This window comes from Rhinichthys klamathensis, unplaced genomic scaffold (genome assembly GCF_029890125.1).
Source record: "Rhinichthys klamathensis goyatoka isolate OS25496 unplaced genomic scaffold, OSU_Roscu_1.1 h1tg000011l_1, whole genome shotgun sequence".
Classification (NCBI taxonomy): domain Eukaryota; kingdom Metazoa; phylum Chordata; class Actinopteri; order Cypriniformes; family Leuciscidae; genus Rhinichthys; species Rhinichthys klamathensis.
The window spans coordinates 20,056,368-20,077,154 of record NW_026606564.1 but is presented as its reverse complement, the minus strand read 5'-3'; the positions used below and the strand labels follow the sequence as shown (position 1 = coordinate 20,077,154).

Below are 20,787 nucleotides of genomic sequence, written 5' to 3'. Positions count from 1 at the left end.
TCCACAGTGCTTTGAAGCTGGTTTTACAAACTGCACGCTCACCTGAAAAACAGATATTGCTTATGGTTAATTGTATTGTAATTGCTAATAGTGTAGCAATAATAAATAACATTATTTCACTTTATAAGCACTCAATTCTAAATCAATGTTTACACATACCAAGCTCCTTAGCAGACTTCACGTAGAGACGCCACACTGAGGCCTTGGACACATGAGTTGGCAGCAACTTCACATGCCAATCCTTATGCCCAGGCTGTCGGCCAGGCAGCATGATGGCATTGTCTTCTGCATAGTTTTTTATGAAGTCCACAACTCTGTTGATATCCTCAGGGCTGATGAACCTGGCTGGTGGACGTGGCAGTGAGTGCTTCTTCCTCAAACGTGGTCTTGCCCCATTCTCCTCATAGTGTTTGACTATATCAGCCAGGGTGTCTCTGCCAATGCTGGGGGGGAGAAAAAGACGTTTAACATCATGGTCTTGCTAACAGGCATCTTGTCACCTATATCAAAATGTATTGTACACATTATAGGTACTTTTACTTTACTGAAGTAAATTTTATGATGAATATTTTTTACTTTTACTTACTTTAGAGTTTGTATCTGTACTTCCTGGTTTAGTCTTGTTTTAGTCCTGGTTTAGACCTCAGTTAGTGGTTAGACCTGGTTTGAGTCAAAGGATTAAAAAAATCCTGTACATTAAACTCTTCATAAATACTTTTACTTTTGACTTATTACGCACATTTTACGGCTACGTATACTTTATACTTTTACTTAAGTAGGAATTTAATCTGATACATTTACGATTACGTTAGTAAATCCTTGGTAAGAATATTAAGTAGTACTTCCTCCACCACTGGCTAAAATTATTAGCATCACAATCAATTCAAGAATGCTAACAGGCAGGTTTACGTGGGCTAAGTTAAGTCATTAACACCAGTCAATTCAAGCAATTGAAGCATTATTCAAATTAATAGCAGAAGCTCACATTATCATCTTAAAGCTCATTATAGTAGGCCTAATGGGGGTTTTGGCAAGTGATATGATGCTAACGATTAGCAGCTAACGTTACAATTAAAACAACAGTCCTGAGCTAGCTAAAAACAATAGGTAGGTATTGGAAGGTCTAAACATGGACTAAACATGAGATAACGTGTACGTGTTCTTAGAATGAACAACAGGCAGGTTTACGTGGGCTAAGTTAAGTCATTATCACCAGTCAATTCAAGCAATTGAAGCATTATTCAAATTAATAGCAGAAGCTCACATTATCATCTTAAAGCTCATTATAGTAGGCCTAATGGGGGTTTTGGCAAGTGATATGATGCTAACGATTAGCAGCTAACGTTACAATTAAAACAACAGTCCTGAGCTAGCTAAAAACAATAGGTAGGTATTGGAAGGTCTAAACATGGACTAAACATGAGATAACGTGTACGTGTTCTTAGAATGAACAAAAAACGACAAACTTTGATGTTTATGGAAACTCACCCCATAAGAAACAGAAAAGTATTCTTGCAGATCTCGTTGCCTCCAATGAAATAAGTCGTTCGGGCACACTTTCTCTTTGTCTGGGTCTTCTTTGTAGATGTAACCATCTCCGAAGTTTGCAATGTGCGTCTGTTTGCCTCTAAATGTCCAATAATTCGCATGTCCTGCCACTCTTTTTCCGCAGCTAAAGAATCCAGCCGTATGTTGTACATAATGTCTGGAGAAAGCTTCTGGCTACAAGACTGTCTCCCATGCAGAGAGTTATCTTTTCTCCTCGTGTAACATTTACAGTCAAAGTTACGGATTTTCCCCATTTCTCTATCTATATCCTCATCAAATGTTACTATCGATATAGCCTCTGATATCTTACGGTCTAACTCGTCTGACGCCAGTCCGATACATTCTTCCTCGTCTTCATCTTCGCTCAGTTGTAGATTAGGGATATTATTCAGTCGTATCATGCCACTTTCATCGTCGCTCAGATCGTCTTCAGAATCAGTGAACGCGTGTTCATAAGCATCCGGCTTGTCGAAGAAGTACTTCAAAACATTTTCGTTGTAACGGCCACGGTTCAGCTCGTCTGCGACCATCTTTGCGGCGTCCATCTTCATTGAATTTTGATATCAGAGATAGAGCAGGAGCAGAGCGCTGCATAATAAGTAGCCATGCTGTTGGGGGGCGGGGGCAAAGGCGCGGGCGGCTATTCAGTATGCAAATACACACAGACAACAGACACGCCCCTACTGCATGCTAGAATCCCAGAAAAACAAGCCGATTTCAACCTCAAAATGTACGCTTTTAAATATACCAATACTGTTATCTCAAACATGGAGAGGCTTCTTCATGATCTCAACTAACAGATTCTGCAAAAAAGCGGAAATCACAAATTTTGAAAAAAAACGCTTGTTTCTCATTTTGCTCGCAAGTTGTGCTGCCGACTTGTGTCCCTGGTTCCTGTAACGGGTCACATATATAAAATAGAGATATGCAACAGGCACGTTTAAACGACAAACAATAAAATCAAAACCAGCGTTTCAGTTGTTCATTAGTTCCAGTGGCCCTAATGCATGCACGGCTTTTCAAAATTTCACAAAGCGTGTTGAGATTATTTTGAATGAAATATTGAAGTTTATAATTAAGTGTTTTGGAACACCACGCCGAGTGGCCCTATGCATTTTTCTAAAGTCGGGTTTTAATCTGGCATGGTGAGTTAGTGTTCGACAAACGCGGCGGAGCGTTCATTTAGATTAATTTATTTTTCTCATTATTACAGCTAAAATAACTTAATAGGCGACTCCGTAATTTTTTAGTCATACAGATAAGAGTAGAGTAGCTTACATCGTTCAAAACTGTAAACTTGTATTCATAGGCTAACGACAAAAACAGTATATCTGTGTCTCTGTCTCCGGGAACTGCGCGTCACAAAAATGAACCGAAAGCCACTTCAGCTCAGTCACGATAAGAAATCGGCTATGTCTAAAGCCTTTAAATGTCTAAATATTTAGGCTAATAAATGTTATCTGATTATGTAGGCTAATCCATATGAAAACGAGAGGTACAGAGGATCTAGGCTACTCAAACATGTAGGCCTAATGTAAGCGCTTCCCAACGAGAAAATGACAAGACAAGGGTGAAAATCTCGCTCTAATTAAATGTAGGCTAAATCGCCCTGAATTAAAATGTAAAAACAGATCAAATAATGTATTTGTTGAAATGTTGCGATATTGTTTCATTTAAGTTCATAATTATTATATAAATGTATTTAATTTAGCAGCATTACCACGAAGCACCGTATTTCGATGTTTATTTGAATAATACAAAATAAAATAAAAACTTAATTCACAAATTGCATGCCTGGTTGTAAGGATCCAAAGATCCCTGTAGACTTTAATATTGAGTTGAACATTTTGTTCATGACAACAAATTAACAGGCGTTTTTTCAGATTATATTTAGTTTTGCTTGGAAAAAGCTGTCCCAAACCAGTTTTATTTAATCAATTATTGAAATAATGAAATATTTAGTAATAAACTTTTATGACAGAAATATCACTAGGCTACATGTAACTTAAATCATTTAATTCCTTCATTATCAACACTGTCTAGAATAGTGATTTAAGTGTGAATTGCGACTTCTCTTTGTGTTAAGTCAGCCTCAGACTCCGATAGCCTGTGGGGGGGGGGTTGGAGGGACAGTTGCTGGACAAAGGTGTTAATGTTCCTCTTTCATATGGAGAGTGTTGGATAGCCAGCCTGATGAGCAGGCAAAATTATTGTAAGGATAAATCTGTGTCCAAATGTAGTAGGCCCCATATCTTATTAAATTATAAATATTGTAGTTTATTTATTGTAGCCTATTTAAAGTTTTTTTCACACAAAATTTCAATTGATGTTATTGTAAGGTGAATTCAACATGGCATGCTGTGTCTTTGAAGCAACAATTAAAGGCTAAATCATTTTTTCGTGATTTGTATGGCTGACACGCAGCGACATATACAGTATTATCAGCTGTATGATGTGTTTTTACCCTGATGTTTAATTTCGAGAGATACCCAGCGCGCGCAGCGAGGGAGACTAAATAAACTTGTTAAAAAGAGATCCAGCGCGAGAGAGGCAAAGAGAAACGCATGTTTTTAATTTTATTATGTTTCTTTGGACAATTTTCGTTTTGTACTGTTTTAATTGTTTAATTTAGCTGTAATTTCTTTGGCAATACAAATTTAAAATGTCGCAAGAATAAGATTAGCCTAGTGTTTCTTATTTTGCATCGCAAAAGAAATAAACTCTAAACCCGATGCAACCCTGTTTTAATTTTAAAAAAACTGTCCCGACACTTTATTTAAACCTTGAAATGTTCGAACTTGGTTTCAAACTTAAGTAATTTTAGTGTTCTTTTACATTACACAATAATTTAGCAGACTAAAGACGAGCTTCTTCATTTTCATTTTCTGATGCAATCGGCTGACAATCTTCCTTCATCAGTTTTTGTCGTTTGTGCAGCGGCTGCGGTTCTACAGGAATGTAGCAAATTTATGTTGTAATGATAATTAAACAAAACTCTTGACTTTAAATAAGTAAACAGTTATAAACAGTTACTATTTAAGCATCAAGGTGGTAAAATATAAACGCTGTAGGACAACATCGGTTAACAACATGTATGCTACATTGAGATTCGATCTCGGGTCGATTGAAGCTCCTCGAAGCTCGTGTTGTCGCGTTGATCATTGAGCTACCGTCTGTACGCTGTTAAAATTGTAAAGCCTCATTGATGTAGCCTAAATGTTTTTATTGCAATGTTTTATGTTGAAATGTTTTCATTATTTATTCAATTACATTTCAGTAGCCTAATTTCAGTATTGTGATTATGAATTAATTTAGCTACGTTTCACTTGTTGAATTCATCTGCTACCAGCTTTCAATCGCTCTGAATCAGCGCGGTGCGGCAGCAGATTACATTAGGGAGAATAAACCGGAATAAACTAACACTTTTATGATTGTAGCGCCTCTTAGCGGTAAAAGGCAGCAAATACACCACACATTTTACCGCCGCGGTGGAACGGCTGATGTGGGCATTGTCATGGCTTGCCTCACATTTGCGTTTGAATAGCGCGCGTCCTCCGTGGGCGTGTCAGATTAACACGTAATGAAGTGTAATGAGCTGGGGGAAAAAATACTGACAGCACTCTCTTTTCATACAGATTGCATAAACTGAGAATATTTGTTTTTTATATAAATTACTTCATTTAAAAGAAGAGAATTCAAGCTTCATAAAGAAAAATCTCTCGTGCCTGTGTGACAAGTAATCGCAGAGTTATAGTTAATCTTAGGAAGCGTTTCAGAATGGACTTCACTGACAGAGAGAACGCAGAACTCGCATTATGTTTGTTTTTCTTTATTTGGTGAAAAGCACAACACTTTGTTTTTATTGTGAGTATCCACAAAAAAAAAATAGAAACTTAACAGGATCTAATGATGTATAACACTTAAATGTAAGATCAAAATCAACTGAGTATTTTGAGTCTCTTTTGCACTGATAAGAAAAAAAGCGAGCAGATCACGCCGGCGTGATTGCCGACCCCAGAGGGTTAACTTGCCATAAAGTGTGAACTGTCTCATATAATGGTGTCGGTGCAGTCAAGTCAATAATATTGTTGAATAATAAGTGTCCACTAAGCAAGAAGACAGAGGCAACACTGGCAAGAACCTAAACTCCATCAGGTGACATAAATAGAGAGACAATCCTATAGCTATAGAAGCTTTACACAAATTGTTTTTCAAACATGGTTTATTTTATCAAGGATATTTGTCACTGAATAAAAAACACTAATGTACAGGAAATAGTAGATTTTGAAGATACATTTTATTTTAACTCAGCCTCTTTGCTGTAAATGCTGTTTATGTAAAAAATAAATGGAAAATGTATTTAATATTTGTATATAGAAAATGTATTGTATGTGTTCCATCTAATTCTGTGTTGTGACTTTATTGTAGGTTAAATGATTGTAACTTAACAGACAAAAGCTGTTCAGCTCTGGCTGCAGTTCTTGGATCAGATACCAATCTGAAAGAGCTGAACATGAACAATAATAATCTGCAGGATTCAGGAGTGAAGCTGATCTGCACTGGACTGAAGAATATAAAGTGTAAATTGGAGATACTGAGGTAAGTGTAAATTGGAGATACTGAGGTAAGTGTAAATTGGAGATACTGAGGTAAGTTGAGCCACAGGAGTCACATGACTAGAGATGCGATGACTGACAGGACGATGTCGGAGGCAAAAAGCGCACTTGAGTTGATCACCTCCCAATTTGCACATCATTCCCTTCACCCATCCCTACTTGAATTCACCCAAAAATCTATATGGTTTAATATGAACTATTTTCATACAGTAATATACATGTTTGGTATATTTGAAATGTCTCAGTGCGACTGGTACAAAGCTCTCATTCCTACAGAAGTAAACCAAAAATGTAATAAGGTGTGGAGAGTTTAGAGATATCTTGTTAACTGCTGTGTGTGTGCCCCTTGTAAATCAATGTCTGTCCCCAGTAAGTCTGAGACGGTGATTAATGCAAATTCCCACTGTGAAAAGAGGTTTCTGCCTTGGTCTGAGTATTTAGGGAGATGCTAAAGAGGCTTGTGGCGATTTGTAACTCAAATTAGCCCGTGATACAGAGTGTATGCAGGCACTCCGCATCATGTATTTTATAATGTCAGGTTCGCATGTTTTCTCTTTATTCCAGAGCATTTGATGTTTTGTATTGATTATCTTTGAACTGATTATGTAATTGGCATGATACATTTACCTGACATAATTAATTGGTACATTTGATTTTATTCCGACTGACTCTGAAATTGTTTTCCCAAGTAGATTAAACGGATTTGTATGTTACTGCAAGTTTTGCGTCAGATTAGTGACAACTAATATTTTGTCGCTAATTCAAGTGTTAATGTTTTGCGAAGACAAGAAGTGAATTTCCGTTTCGGGCAGCAAAAGTGATGCGTGACCAACTTAAATCTGGGTGTGTTTTACGTCTGTTTTAATTTAATGTTACTTTACATAAGTGTATGTGGGAAACCACGGCATGGCCAATCCAATGCTATTATAAGACAAGTAAAGTTTGTTGACTTATATCTGTAGTAGTGGCCATACCTCTACTGAAGTAAATGTTACTTTAATTTCAAGTGTATGCAATCACGGGGGCTATACCAAAGTATCTTTGATTGTGTAAGCGTGAATGCGACCGAAATCAGGTATATAGCAATTACCTCTGTTTAGTGACCGAAGCTGGCGAGATTGTGATCGTGAGACCCACGTTAAACAAGGCGTGAGGACCTCTGAGCAACATAGCTTCCTAATATGAATGGGTAAAATATAAGTAAAGAGTTAAATAGAACAATCAAATGTATTGCTAAACTATTATATAATTGACCAATAAACAATTGTCAATCTAACTTAAATTTGAGGTCATGATAAAATGGATTAAGATATAAAATGGAGTCCGATGAAAGCTTAAATGGACTTAAATTACTTTGCCACGTGGAAAGACAGTAACATGCAGAGACCTTCACCCGTTCTGGAGGAAACCCCCATTTGGACCGATAAACGGGCTTACACAGTTTTAGATAATTGTAATCTCGAAAGTGATGTTGATGTCTAACATATTAAATATGTCTGTGCTTTTTGTTTGCCTCCATATTCAGTTGTCAGTTTTTGCAACTAACTTTCAGTGCATTTGTACAAAGAACAAAATAAAATTCAAGTTTAAGGATTTATATTGTTTGGGGTTTAACTGATTAATCAGTTGAATGCTTTCATTCCTGTTCTAGACTCTCTAACTGCAGTGTAACAGAAGAAGGTTATAAAGCTCTGGCTTCAGCTCTGAGATCAAACCCTTCACACCTGATAGAGCTGGATCTCACAGGAAATGATCCTGGAGATTCAGGAATGAAGCAGCTCAATGATTTACTACAGGATCCAGACTGTCAACTGAAGACACTGAGGTGAGACAGGATCAAATATTTAACTAAACTTGTTAATTAGGCTAAATATTCATAACTAATATATTATTTTAGCTATACAATTAGCTTGACAATTTGTTGCATTAAAATGATCAAGATCAGATCAGATCAGATGCTGCAGGTTCTGTCATGATGATAATAAACGTCAATACAGTTTAGTTGTGATACGAGCTACAGGTCAAATAGACATTATGGGTCAGTATATGTGCTGCTATTCTGGAGTATACCTTGATCATTGAAATGCACAATTTTATGTTTGTGCACACTTCTCATCAAAATTCTAGATAACCTTTTAGTGGAATCGTTTTCTGAACACAGTTGTTTTCCATCAAGCCCAGATTCACTGCATCTCTCTGTAGCAGGTCTATGAGTCTCCAGATGTTCACAAACATGCAGTTTTACAAGCCAGTTTTCTCTGTGCTGACGTTTCTCACTTCTCCTGCTTAAAAGCCAGAAAGATCTTAATTTCACACTCTGTATTCATACTAAAAACCACGATCTAGTGAGCTTTTGCCCCTCTGCTCGTGAGACGTTTCTATTCTTATGAGTTTGCTTTAGGACCAGTGGCGTAACAAGCCAACACCTGGCCCTTATGCAGGATTATCAAGGCGGGTCCCCCTACTACTGCACGTGATGATGCATATAAGAGATGAGATGACTGACAAAATCAGGAGTAGCCTACGTGCACCACAACAAAATAAAGACTGGTGACGGCACACCGTAACACATTACTCACTGCTATGACTAAACACACATAGGCTTAGGTCCAAAGACATAACATAGATGCTCACTTGCATTACAGCGGCATTTTCCGTGCTTTCCTCTGTGCAAAGTTGTCGATTAAATCCTTAAGATCCAGATGGTGATTCTTAAGATCCACGGGCATTCTCAATTGACAGTATGGCAAATTGAGTGACGCAATACGCATGTTCACCCGGGGATTCCCCAGTTTAAATTCGAAACAAATTACACCAAAATACATCATTGTTCGTTTCAAACATGTATTTAATGATCAGTAAAATATGTTTTTTGTCATTATTTATTCAAATAATTTAAAGATAAAGTAAAATGCGATCAGACTAAAAGTAGTAAAATGCCATAGGGGGCCCCGGCTGTCAATCAATATCTTCCAGTCACGCTGGCCCCTGATTGGTCCGGGCCCGTAAGCAACCGCGTACCCTGCTTACCGATAACTGTTTAGGACTGAGTGTCGCTCTAGTTTCTTTAAAATGTATATTTATTTGTGTATTTAAGTGTTCAAAGAAAAATAATATTTTTTGTAATGCAACAGACATTTATTTGAGAACTGAATTTATTTGTTTAGAGAGAATGGCGTCGTCTTAGTGGCCCCTAGTTTAATAACAAATGATCATTTCAATGGAGGTGAATCAATCAAAACTAACTTTAGCTGGAAACAACATTATTCAAGAACCGCTATAAAGCCAAAACAATCTCTGTTACCTTAAATTATATGTTTATCTCTGTAAAGCTGCTTTGGAACAATCCATTGTTAAAAGTGCTATATAAATGAAGATGACTTGACTTGAATTGACTGTTCTGCAGGTTTTTGAGTCCTGCTGCAGAGGAAACCTGTCAGTATGTGAATGGAGTTGTGGGTGAAAACCCGTTTCTCCAGAGAAAGCTGAATCTGATTGGACATAAACTAGGAGACACACAAGTGAATCAGATCGCTGCTCTACTGCAGGATAAACACTGTCAACTCAACACACTGACGTGAGTATTGCTCATTTATTTATAATATTACTTTACTTTTAGTTGCAATGTTAGCTGATGATAATATTTCCTCACTTGTTTGAGTCAGAGCAGTTTTTCCTCAGCGTCACACAGAGCCACAACAATTTAAAGTAATAAAATTAAACAGCAAATTAAAAACACACAATTAAAACGTGATATCAAGCTTTAAATATTTGGTTAAGACAGACAGTTGGATCATGGGTCAATAATTATTTCAGTTACTGTAGAGGCAGAACAATGTTATTTGTGACATCAGAGTCAGAAATGTTCATAACTGCTTTCAATTCAATGTTTGTATTTCCCAAAATGTAAAATGTCTAATTTTGGTGCAGCATCTACTGTAACTTGTAAAAATTGAACAAGTGCATTTTAAAAGTCTGTGATCAGTATCTGCCTGTAATAAGATCCACTGAACGCTAGTGATGGGCGCTTTCGAAACACTCTTCATGAAGATACGAAACCTTTCCGAATCTTTTGTTTTGAGTCAGTGGTTCGGAGCGTGTATCAAACTGCCAAAGTCACATGATTTCAGGACACGAGGATTAGTTGCGTCATAACTGTTTCAAAACGTTTGGAAATATCAGTGGTTCACCGCTGGGGGAAGATGATCTCTGTGAACCCATGAATCATGCAGATTTACTGAGATTGAACAAGTGACTGTGGGTTTAACCTGATCTCTGATCAGTTTTATACATTTGTAGATGTTTTAATCAGACATTAGAGTAATTAAAAGTAATAATAGTAGTTACCGTATATACCAGAATATAAGACGACCCCCCCCCCCCCCCCCCATTTTCCAGACTTATTTTTGGGGAAAAATAGATTTTTGTGGAAAAAATCTGGTTTTCAAAATAATTTTAAGAGCAAATTTCCGAGGCGTTGTTCCAAATGCCTCGCATCACCTGAGCCTCGTGTAGAGGCCCGCTCGTCGGCGGAGACCGGCACATATGCGCTTCCTGATTGGCCATGACTGCAGCTGCCCTGAGTGCAACGGGATGGATTTAACCACCCTGCGGTGTCGTCTGGCCGTTTTCGACGACGAACCGGCTCCCTCTCTCTCTCTCCCTCGAGCCGCGCAAGAAAAAGCGCCGTTCACAGAGGATGCCAGAGCGGACGGAGACAAGCGAGCAGAGACCCGCCCCCCCTGTTCACATATCGCGTCTTTTGCGCGCTCAAGTTCGTTATTTCAATGTAGGCGCGCGCTCATAATGAAAGTGACGCGCTCGTTTTTTCCAAGCGTGTCCGCGCCGCATAGAGATCCTCGGCGCTCTCGTCAGTCGACGGCGCGGGAGAAAAAGGCTATCAATCGATTCCTCCACTCGAATATAAGATGACCCTGAATATAAGACGACCCCCCATTTTTCAGCCTATTTTTAGGACAAAAACCTCGTCTTATATTCGGGTATATACGGTAATAGTCTCTTATTGGCCTGTTTAGCTGAGCCATCCATAAAATAAACAAAACAAACACTGGAAATTGATAAAAGAGCACATATTATACAGACACTTGATATTAAATCATATTAGATTATTAGTTAATTGCATTTGATAGATTGTACTTTCAATAAAACATTTGTAATGGGTTTGTAGAAGGTGTTTTTATGCAGTTTTTGGCCAGCGTGTGTCGTTTCGAAACTACATGTTTGCACGCTTAGACTAACGCTTCAAAACAGTGAATCATTTTGAAAACAGATTCTTAAACATGAGAATCAGGTTAAATGTTGCAATGAATGATCCACACTACAAAATTGAAATGCAGAAATGTTATGCTTATTGTTGACAAACACAATCACTTATTCCAAACAGGAATGAGAAATGACTCAATGATTATTTTGCATAGATGTTACATTTCAGTCAAATGCCAATGCAATCCTTCTGTGTCCAGAGGCATATGAGCAATATGTATGAGCATCAAAGATCAGTTTCAGCAACTTGTTTCTTTCCTGAACTAATCAATGTTTTTGGACTAATCAGTTCAATTAATGGTTCAATTGCTCACTCATAAAGACAGTCACGTGTCGCCCCCTACTGGCTTACAGATGCAAGTTGCACAAACACAGACAAGTGGAGTAATACAGTGACAAGACCCAGTGCTGATACTGGTGAAATATTCAAACACATTCGAAGTATACAAATATATATTTATACAATAATACTATTATGGAAATATATTTAATAGGTGCTTGTGTATGAAGGTATTATGATGCCATAAAGAATCGCATGCGCAGGGTAAGATTTGTGAAATTGTACTTAAGATTGCAAGCGTAAATTAAATTGGCATGCGCAAGAGAAGATTTGTAAAAGTGTAAATCGCCTTTCAACTGTAAGAAAAAAAAACATTTGCAGCATTTTAATCGTATTCGTAAGTGTAATTCATGTATTTTGAAGCTGCAGCTTCATGTCTATGCAGAATAAATAGGATCTGTATTCTTCTGACTTTCATTTTTCCTCGCTTACACTTTTGGCATGTTTTTTTGCACACAAATCCAGCCAAAAGCATTGCGGGACTGTGAACATCAATTTGCAACTGAAAATATGAGGTGCCCCTAGGGACAATATTCAGAATTACCATGCATACCGTAAAACTTCAAATAATAGCCGAGTCCCAAATTGACGCCTGTCTCTTTTACACGCCTGGTGTGGCGACAGGTTTGGGTAAATAAAGGCCGGTCTCAAATAGAGGCCTGGTCTGTTTTTTAGTTTTGGGTTGTATTTAATCTTCTAAAACCCGTCAGATCATCTGTTTAAGCCAGTACTATGGGGGTAAATTGATGCCTAAACCATTGAAAATGCACAGACTAAAAGTCACAAATAGATATTACAACTTGTAAACACAAAACACAATCTAGAAATAGATTAATAATCCGCAAACAAAGTCCTCATGATCCGCAAATGTTAAACAAGATCTATAAATAGATACAAAGTCCTCAAACAAACTCTTCGTGATCCACAAATATAAACCATGATCTACAAAAAGATAAAAAATCCACAAATAAACACATCCTGATTCACAAATAGAAATCAGTGACTTGTACTTGAAAACCAGAATTTGAATGAATGTAAAGTGACTTGTTTGCAGGTGAAGATCATGTTCTGTTTGTAGATTGTGTCACATTTGTTTTCAGAATTCTGACACTATTGTTTCGCTGATGTGATAAAATTATGCCATAATCATTGAAAATGAAGAGACTATGAGTCAAAAATGCATATTACAATTTGTAAACGCAAAACAAGATCTACAAATAAATTTAAAATCTGCAAACAAACTCCTCATAATCTGCAAATGTAAAACAAGATCTACAAATAGATAAAAAATCCACAAACAGACTCTTCGTGACATACAAATATAAAATAGGATCTACAAATAGATTTAAAATCTGCAAACAAACTCTTTATGATTCACAAATAGAAATCAGTGACTTGTACTTGACAACCAAAATTTGAATGAATGCAAAGTGATTTGTCTGCGCATGAGGGTCATTATTTGTTTGTAGATTGTGTTGCATTTGTTTTCAGAATTTTGGCACAACTGTTTCGCTGTTTTTCCCATTAAAAATTCTACAAATGCCCTCCTCACAATTTGCAAACAAACACGGTCTAACTTGTATTTTCAAACCATTGTAAAAAGACATTCGTACACATTCTGTGCAAAGCTTAGCATGCAAGTGTTGAATCTGTGTTTGCAGATCACAGGGCATTCACAGATCCCTCTGCACACGTCTACAAATCTTTTTGGCACTATCTTTCCGCAGAGTGTGTGACTACGATCCACACGTGTAGTCAGCCAATCAGGGGTATTGCTTCAAGGTGATGTCACGTCCCCTCAATAAGCCATTTTCAAAATAAGAGCTGACACTTCTCGTATGGGTGGGCTGGGCTCACTGTGAGACCGAGGGTGTCTGCTCGCGAGTATTTCATACTTTTATACCGCAGCAGCAAATTTGAGGTATGATGCCAATTACTATTCAGGCTTTATATCTGAATATAATATATTGATATGTTGAATATCAAACGGTCTATGCTGAATATATTCGTACAATATCACACACGCGTTTATGTCAGTAAAATATCGTTGTACATCGTTGCACTGACAACTACTGCAGAGCAACAAAATAATATAAGTTAATATAAAAAGTTTCTTAAACATATTGAATTTTTTTAAATAATTTTCGCGTTGTAAGTCACGGTGGTTCAATGTGTTCAAGCTCGTGCGCACTGCGTTGTTGGACACACTCGGTCTCTCTCGCACACTGTATCAAGTTCAAGTTGCTTCATTAGCATGACATTTGGAGTAAACTATATTATTGACAAATACTATAGAATTGCTAGTATTGCATTTTAACTATATTTAAATACACAGAATTACTCCATCAAAGTAGGGTGAAGTCAGCTAAAATGGGCCATGTTTTGGTAAATTACTTATAATACCATCAAATAAGCCATGCATGACGTCTAACGATATTGTTATAAATTAGCTTGGGTCTCTTAAACATATTTAATTTTTAAGCGCAAAAAAGTATAATGTTTTTAAATTGAGTATAAGCAGGTAGCTTCTTTTTGAGCCATGGCACAACATTCAGGTAAAATGTGCAATACAAAAATAGAACAACAAAGGTAATTTCGGCTGAAATCATTTTATTTTTAACAATAATTGACACTGTAGCAACAACACAATAAATGTATTTAATTAAATAGAAATTTTAACGAATATTTCATTAAAATTGTAATTAAAACTGTGTTTCTGTGCATTGGTGTCTTTTGTGTGCATGTGTGTATGCTTGTCAAATAATGTCAAACATTTTGTTAAAGATTGTAATATCTTTGACAAAAAACAAAACACAAAAACACTTTAACATTTCCTGTAGCTATACCAGTCAGTGGTGCGTTTTCCAAAGCCAACGCTAGTTCCGTCGTTACCAATAGAGTTCAATAGAAACTGCGATCATAGTTGGCCAACGATGCTTTCGGGAAACGCACCCCAGGCCAGTTAGATATTTTGCTGCATTCTCTCAAAGGCAGTCTTTGCAGATATAACCTTACAGATGCCATTATCCTCTCCATAGCTCTCGTGGTACCAACTTGCACTGACAACATCCCGATGTCGGTGAATAAAATTCAGAGTCATTGTTATTTGACGCTTAAAAAACGTAAAACCTGGTTGTGGTACAGTGATTAGTTATGAAATCTTACTACATAAATTCTATCTTATTTAATCCTCCATATGAAAGTTTATGTGCTCGAATTATTCATATTTATTAAAAAATAGTTCAAAACAAGGCGTTTGTACAGATTTTTTAAATATTTATCGAACTTCCATGCCTCTATAGTGGCCTAATCATAATATTTTTTAACGCAGGTGCTGAGGGAGTGCTAGACCATTGACAGGGGGAGCATCGCAATTATATATACTATTAATAATAAATGAGCAAAACTTGGCCACTCAGTATTTCATATTCAATTATTTTATTTATCTCAATTAAAGTTTTAATTTTATTAAATTTAACAAGCACAACATTCAGCATTTAATCAAATATTCTTAAAGATTTTTGCATATTGACATTCATTTAACAACATTTATGAATTTCAGTCAAGGGCAATATTATGCCATCAAAAAGCACCCAGACTGGGGAATCAAATGTCATTTGTTGTCTTAAATCATTTTCTTATTTATTAATTAGAATAAGCGCTTGGTGAAGAAAAAAAACGTATCTCGTTATTTCGGGATATTATGCCGGTATTTCAACATAATAGGCTATCTCGTTATTTCAACATAATATCTCGTTATTTCGACATAATATGTGTGCGTGTTACAAGCAAGATGTGCATTTGTAAATCCAGTGACGCGTGCATTGATTTTATTAATAAACTATAGTGTTGACGTGTCACTGTGTCTTCTGTACAGTTCTGTCTCAGAAGATTACAGACTAGACTACAGTTGTTGTGTAGAGTTGACGGTCGCCATCTCCGTAGTGAACGCGCCAATAGAGAAATGCACATGCCTTTATTTATTTTTTGTTTGTTTTTTGTTGTTTATTCATGTAAGTGGAGTGGAACTCTGTATAAACCCAATTGGGTTTCGTTCCCCTCCTTGTACTGTATCCTTGTGATATCCGTGCAGAACAAAAAAAAAAAAAAAGAAACAAAAAAGAGTAGGCTATTTATTTTCGTTTTGAATTGTTTCGTTTAAAGCCATTTCAAGCTTTCTATAGATATATTTCTCATGTCTGTGTCTGTGAGGCATACGCTGAGTTTCGGTTAATTTATGATGAGATGTGCTCCAGTTCACGTGCAATGCAATGACCGCGCCGGCGCCTCCATGTCATGATTATACTATTGTCTGCTATATTTGCTTCTTATTAATTAAATCCAGGTAATTGGTTGATGAAAAATTGATTAAAATGAAGATACAATTTATATAAAACGAAATTCACTTTAAAGAAAGGCTTTCTACTAAACAAAACTTAATGAAGTGGTCAAAATCATGTCTGTCGACAGTCGACCACTCCATGTCTCTGGATATATTGCGTATACTTTTCAAAATCAACATAGATGGGGGAAAAAAAACATTATAACAAATATGAAACTAATGCGCTTATTTAATGGCTACAACATAAAGTAGGCTAACAGACTCTCTATTTGTACAAATTGCTGCACATTCATTTAATTCTGAATTTTGCACACATAAATTGAAAGGCATTTGTTTGTGCATATAAAACATATCTGCAACATTTATCAAGTTCAAGGATAATTGTGCATGCATTTATTAATTATGATACTAAAATCATAAAAAAGTAGGCTACACTATGTAAAAAAATCAGATGAGCCCAGAATATATATGCAATGCGTTTAATTACATGTTATTAAGCATTTTCCTCCCATATAAAATCATTATAAGAACGCTTAATGTGGCTTAATGCAGTTTAGATGTTATTATGTCGAAATAATTAGTAATGTCGAAATAACAGATAATTATGTCGAAATAACGACTTATTATGTCGAAATAGAAAGTTTTCTTTTTTTTTCCTGCAGCATTTGTTTCAGGGCTTCTATAGAACACAGCCTGAATATAATTGATTCCAGAAATAATTTTTGGGGGTGCTGGGGTGCTTTGGTCTTTCTTGGGGGTGCTGAAGCACTGCTAGCCCCTCTCTATGCCGCCCATAATTATTAATGCTCGGACAGACTCGGTCTCTCTCGCGCAGTTCGCTTCGCACAGTTTTAATGACAATTTTAATGAAATATTCGTTAAACTTTCTTTTTAATTAAATACATTTATTGTGTTGTTGCTACAGTGTCAATTTATTGTTAAAAATAAAATTATTTCAGCCGAAATAACCTTTGTTGTTCTATTTTTGTATTGCCCATTTTACCTGAATGTTGTGCCATGGCTCAAAAAGAAGGTAGCCTACCTGCTCAATTTAAAACCATTATACTTTTTTGCGCTTAAAAATTAAATATGTTTAAGAGACCCAAGCTAATTTATAACAATATCGTTAGATGTCATGCATGGCTTATTTGATGGTATTATAAGTAATTTACCAAAACATGGCCCATTTTAGCTGACTTCACCCTACTTTGATGGAGTAATTCTGTATATTTAAATATAGTTAAAATGCAATACTAGCAATTCTATAGTATTTGTCAATAATATAGCCATGCTACTCCAAATGTCATGCTAATGAAGCAACTTGAACTTGATACAGTGTGCGAGAGAGACCGAGTGTGTCCAACAACGCAGTGCGCACGAGCTTGAACACATTGAACCACCGTGACTTACAACGCGAAAATTATTTAAAAAAATTCAATATGTTTAAGAAACTTTTTATATTAACTTATATTATTTTGTTGCTCTGCAGTAGTTGTCAGTGCAACGATGTACAACGATATTTTACTGACATAAACACGTGTGTGATATTGTACGAATATATTCAGCATAGACCGTTTGATATTCAACATATCAATATATTATATTCAGATATAAAGCCTGAATAGTAATTGGCATCATACCTCAAATTTGCTGCTGCGGTATAAAAGTATGAAATACTCGCGAGCAGACACCCTCGGTCTCACAGTGAGCCCAGCCCACCCATACGAGAAGTGTCAGCTCTTATTTTGAAAAGGGCTTACTGAGGGGACGTGACATCACCTTGAAGCAATACCCCTGATTGGCTGACTACACGTGTGGATCGTAGTCACACACTCTGCGGAAAGATAGTGCCAAAAAGATTTGTAGACGTGTGCAGAGGGATCTGTGAATGCCCTGTGATCTGCAAACACAGATTCAACACTTGCATGCTAAGCTTTGCACAGAATGTGTACGAATGTCTTTTTACAATGGTTTGAAAATACAAGTTAGACCGTGTTTGTTTGCAAATTGTGAGGAGGGCATTTGTAGAATTTTTAATGGGAAAAACAGCGAAACAGTTGTGCCAAAATTCTGAAAACAAATGCAACAAAATCTACAAACAAATAATGACCCTCATGCGCAGACAAATCACTTTGCATTCATTCAAATTTTTGTTGTCAAGTACAGGTCACTGATTTCTATTTGTGAATCATAAAGAGTTTGTTTGCAGATTTTAAATCTATTTGTAGATCCTATTTTATATTTGTATGTCACGAAGAGTCTGTTTGTGGATTTTTTTATCTATTTGTAGATCTTGTTTTACATTTGCGGATCATGAGGAGTTTGTTTGCAGATTTGGAATCTATTTACAGATTGTGTTTTACATTTGCAGATTATGAGGAGTTTGTTAGCAGATTTTAAATTTATTTGTAGATCTTGTTTTGTGTTTACAAATTGTAATATGCATTTTTGACTCATAGTCTCTTCATTTTCAATGATTATGGCATTATTTTGTCACATCAGCGAAACAATAGTGTCAGAATTCTGAAAACAAATGTGACACAATCTACAAACAGAACATGATCTTCACCTGCAAACAAGTCACTTTACATTCATTCAAATTCTGGTTTTCAAGTACAAGTCACTGATTTCTATTTGTGAATCAGGATGTGTTTATTTGTGGATTTTTTATCTTTTTGTAGATCATGGTTTATATTTGTGGATCACGAAGAGTTTGTTTGAGGACTTTGTATCTATTTGTAGATCTTGTTTAACATTTGCGGATCATGAGGACTTTGTTTGCGGATTATTAATCTATTTCTAGATTGTGTTTTGTGTTTACAAGTTGTAATATCTATTTGTGACTTTTAGTCTGTGCATTTTCAATGGTTTAGGCATCAATTTACCCCCATACAGTTCGGTATGGTGCAGATTGCGCACACAAGAGAGCCCTGCACATCTGGGCGGAGCTGTTAGCGCAAGCGAGGCAGGAGGAGTTAGCGGAGGCCGGAGAGGGAGAAGTGGAGGAGAGCGACGAGGAGGAGGAATTCACCAATGAACTTGTAGTTGAGGATCACGGTACTGACTGACAGAACTAGTGTGACTGGGTTTTAAAACAGACTATTGGAAACTAAATGCTGCTGTAGCTCTTCAATAAGATGATCATCATAGATGTGAACTATTGTTATTTCTCTGTCTTCAGTCTGAGTGATTGCAGTATGACAGAGAAACAGAGTCTCATCCTGACTTCAGCTCTGAAATCAAACCCGTCACACCTGAGAGAGCTGAACTTGAGCTGGAATAAACTAGGAGACTCTGGAGTGAAAAACCTCAGTGATCTACTGATGAACCCACAATTCAAGCTGGAGAAACTACAGTTAGTATCATTATACTGTACAGCAATTACAGTGTGACTGAAGTTTATTTATTTGAAGACAGCAGGGCTTATGTTTCATTGGTTATAGCAGTGCACTTTCTGGGTTTCCCTATTGCTCACATTTGTATGTGTTTTGTTTATCTACACTCTGTGTAATTATTCTGTGGCTTAGCAAATATCACAGTAATATTTAACTTTATTAACTTAATAAAATCTCTGAATATCATTTATTTGATTGTTTGAGTTAAACATACAAAAATAATTGATCCAACAGTTCATTTCATCTAAAGTTTACAGTTATATTTAATTTTTTTTTCACTATAAGAATTTAGTATTTGACTAACCAATTATTTATTTATAATACACTTAAAGCTGCAGTCCGTAGCTTTTTTGGGTTAAAAATGATCCAAAATACATATTTGAGAAAATACATAACCAGCCAGTGTTCAAAACTCTCTGCTTGCCGTAGCTCGATTCAAAGCGGTAAGCTTGTAATAATGTTTTTAATTCCAGTGGTACTGGTGGATTTCAGCGGGAGATTCGAGCATGTCTTTGCGTCATTACGTCACATCTGTACACACACACCTGTCCACACACACATCTGTCCACACACACATCTGTACACACACACACATCTGTACACACACACACCTGTACACACACACACATCTGTACACACACACACACACACACACACATCTGTCCACACACATCTGTCCACACACACATCTGTACACACACATCTTTACACACACACACACACACACACATCTGTACACACACATCTGTACACACACACACACACACCCACACACACACACACACACACACACATCTGTCCACACACATCTGTACACACACACATCTGTACACACATCTGTCCACACACATCTGTACACACACACACATCTGTACACACACACACACACACATCTGTACACATAAAGAAGAGTCTCGGCTAGTAGGCTATATTGTGTGTGAGGATGTTGGAGGTGGAGATTTATAGCCTTTTCTCACAGCACTTGATATAATTAAAGGATCCAGAAAGGTTCAAATGACAATCACCAGTGACAACAGATTCACCCGCTGTAACATGCAAAAGACTTCGTTCGGACTTCGGATTGGCTACAGAAAAAAGAGACTTTAACCGGCCCATGCGAAAACAAGGATACATATCGGAAGGACATTATATGTAGTCACGCAATGCTTGCTTACGCTGTTAACATTAACAATTTGAGAACATCGGCGCAGTGACTGACACACACACTCTCCTCAAACACTGTGTTCATCCGCGCTGTGCAGT

General features: G+C 36.7%; 1 protein-coding gene across 1 annotated transcript in view; it reads left to right on the top strand.

Annotated features, from left to right (window-relative positions):
• The window catches only part of LOC130096225 (NACHT, LRR and PYD domains-containing protein 12-like), a 218,279-nt gene extending 198,727 nt beyond the window's left edge, over positions 1–19,552 (top strand). The window contains exon 13 of the mRNA XM_056262904.1: positions 19,311–19,552. Coding sequence (XP_056118879.1) covers positions 19,311–19,521 — 211 coding nt within the window. The 3' untranslated portion in view covers positions 19,522–19,552. The remainder of the gene's footprint in view (positions 1–19,310) is intronic.
• The last annotated feature ends 1,235 nt before the right edge of the window (positions 19,553–20,787 follow it).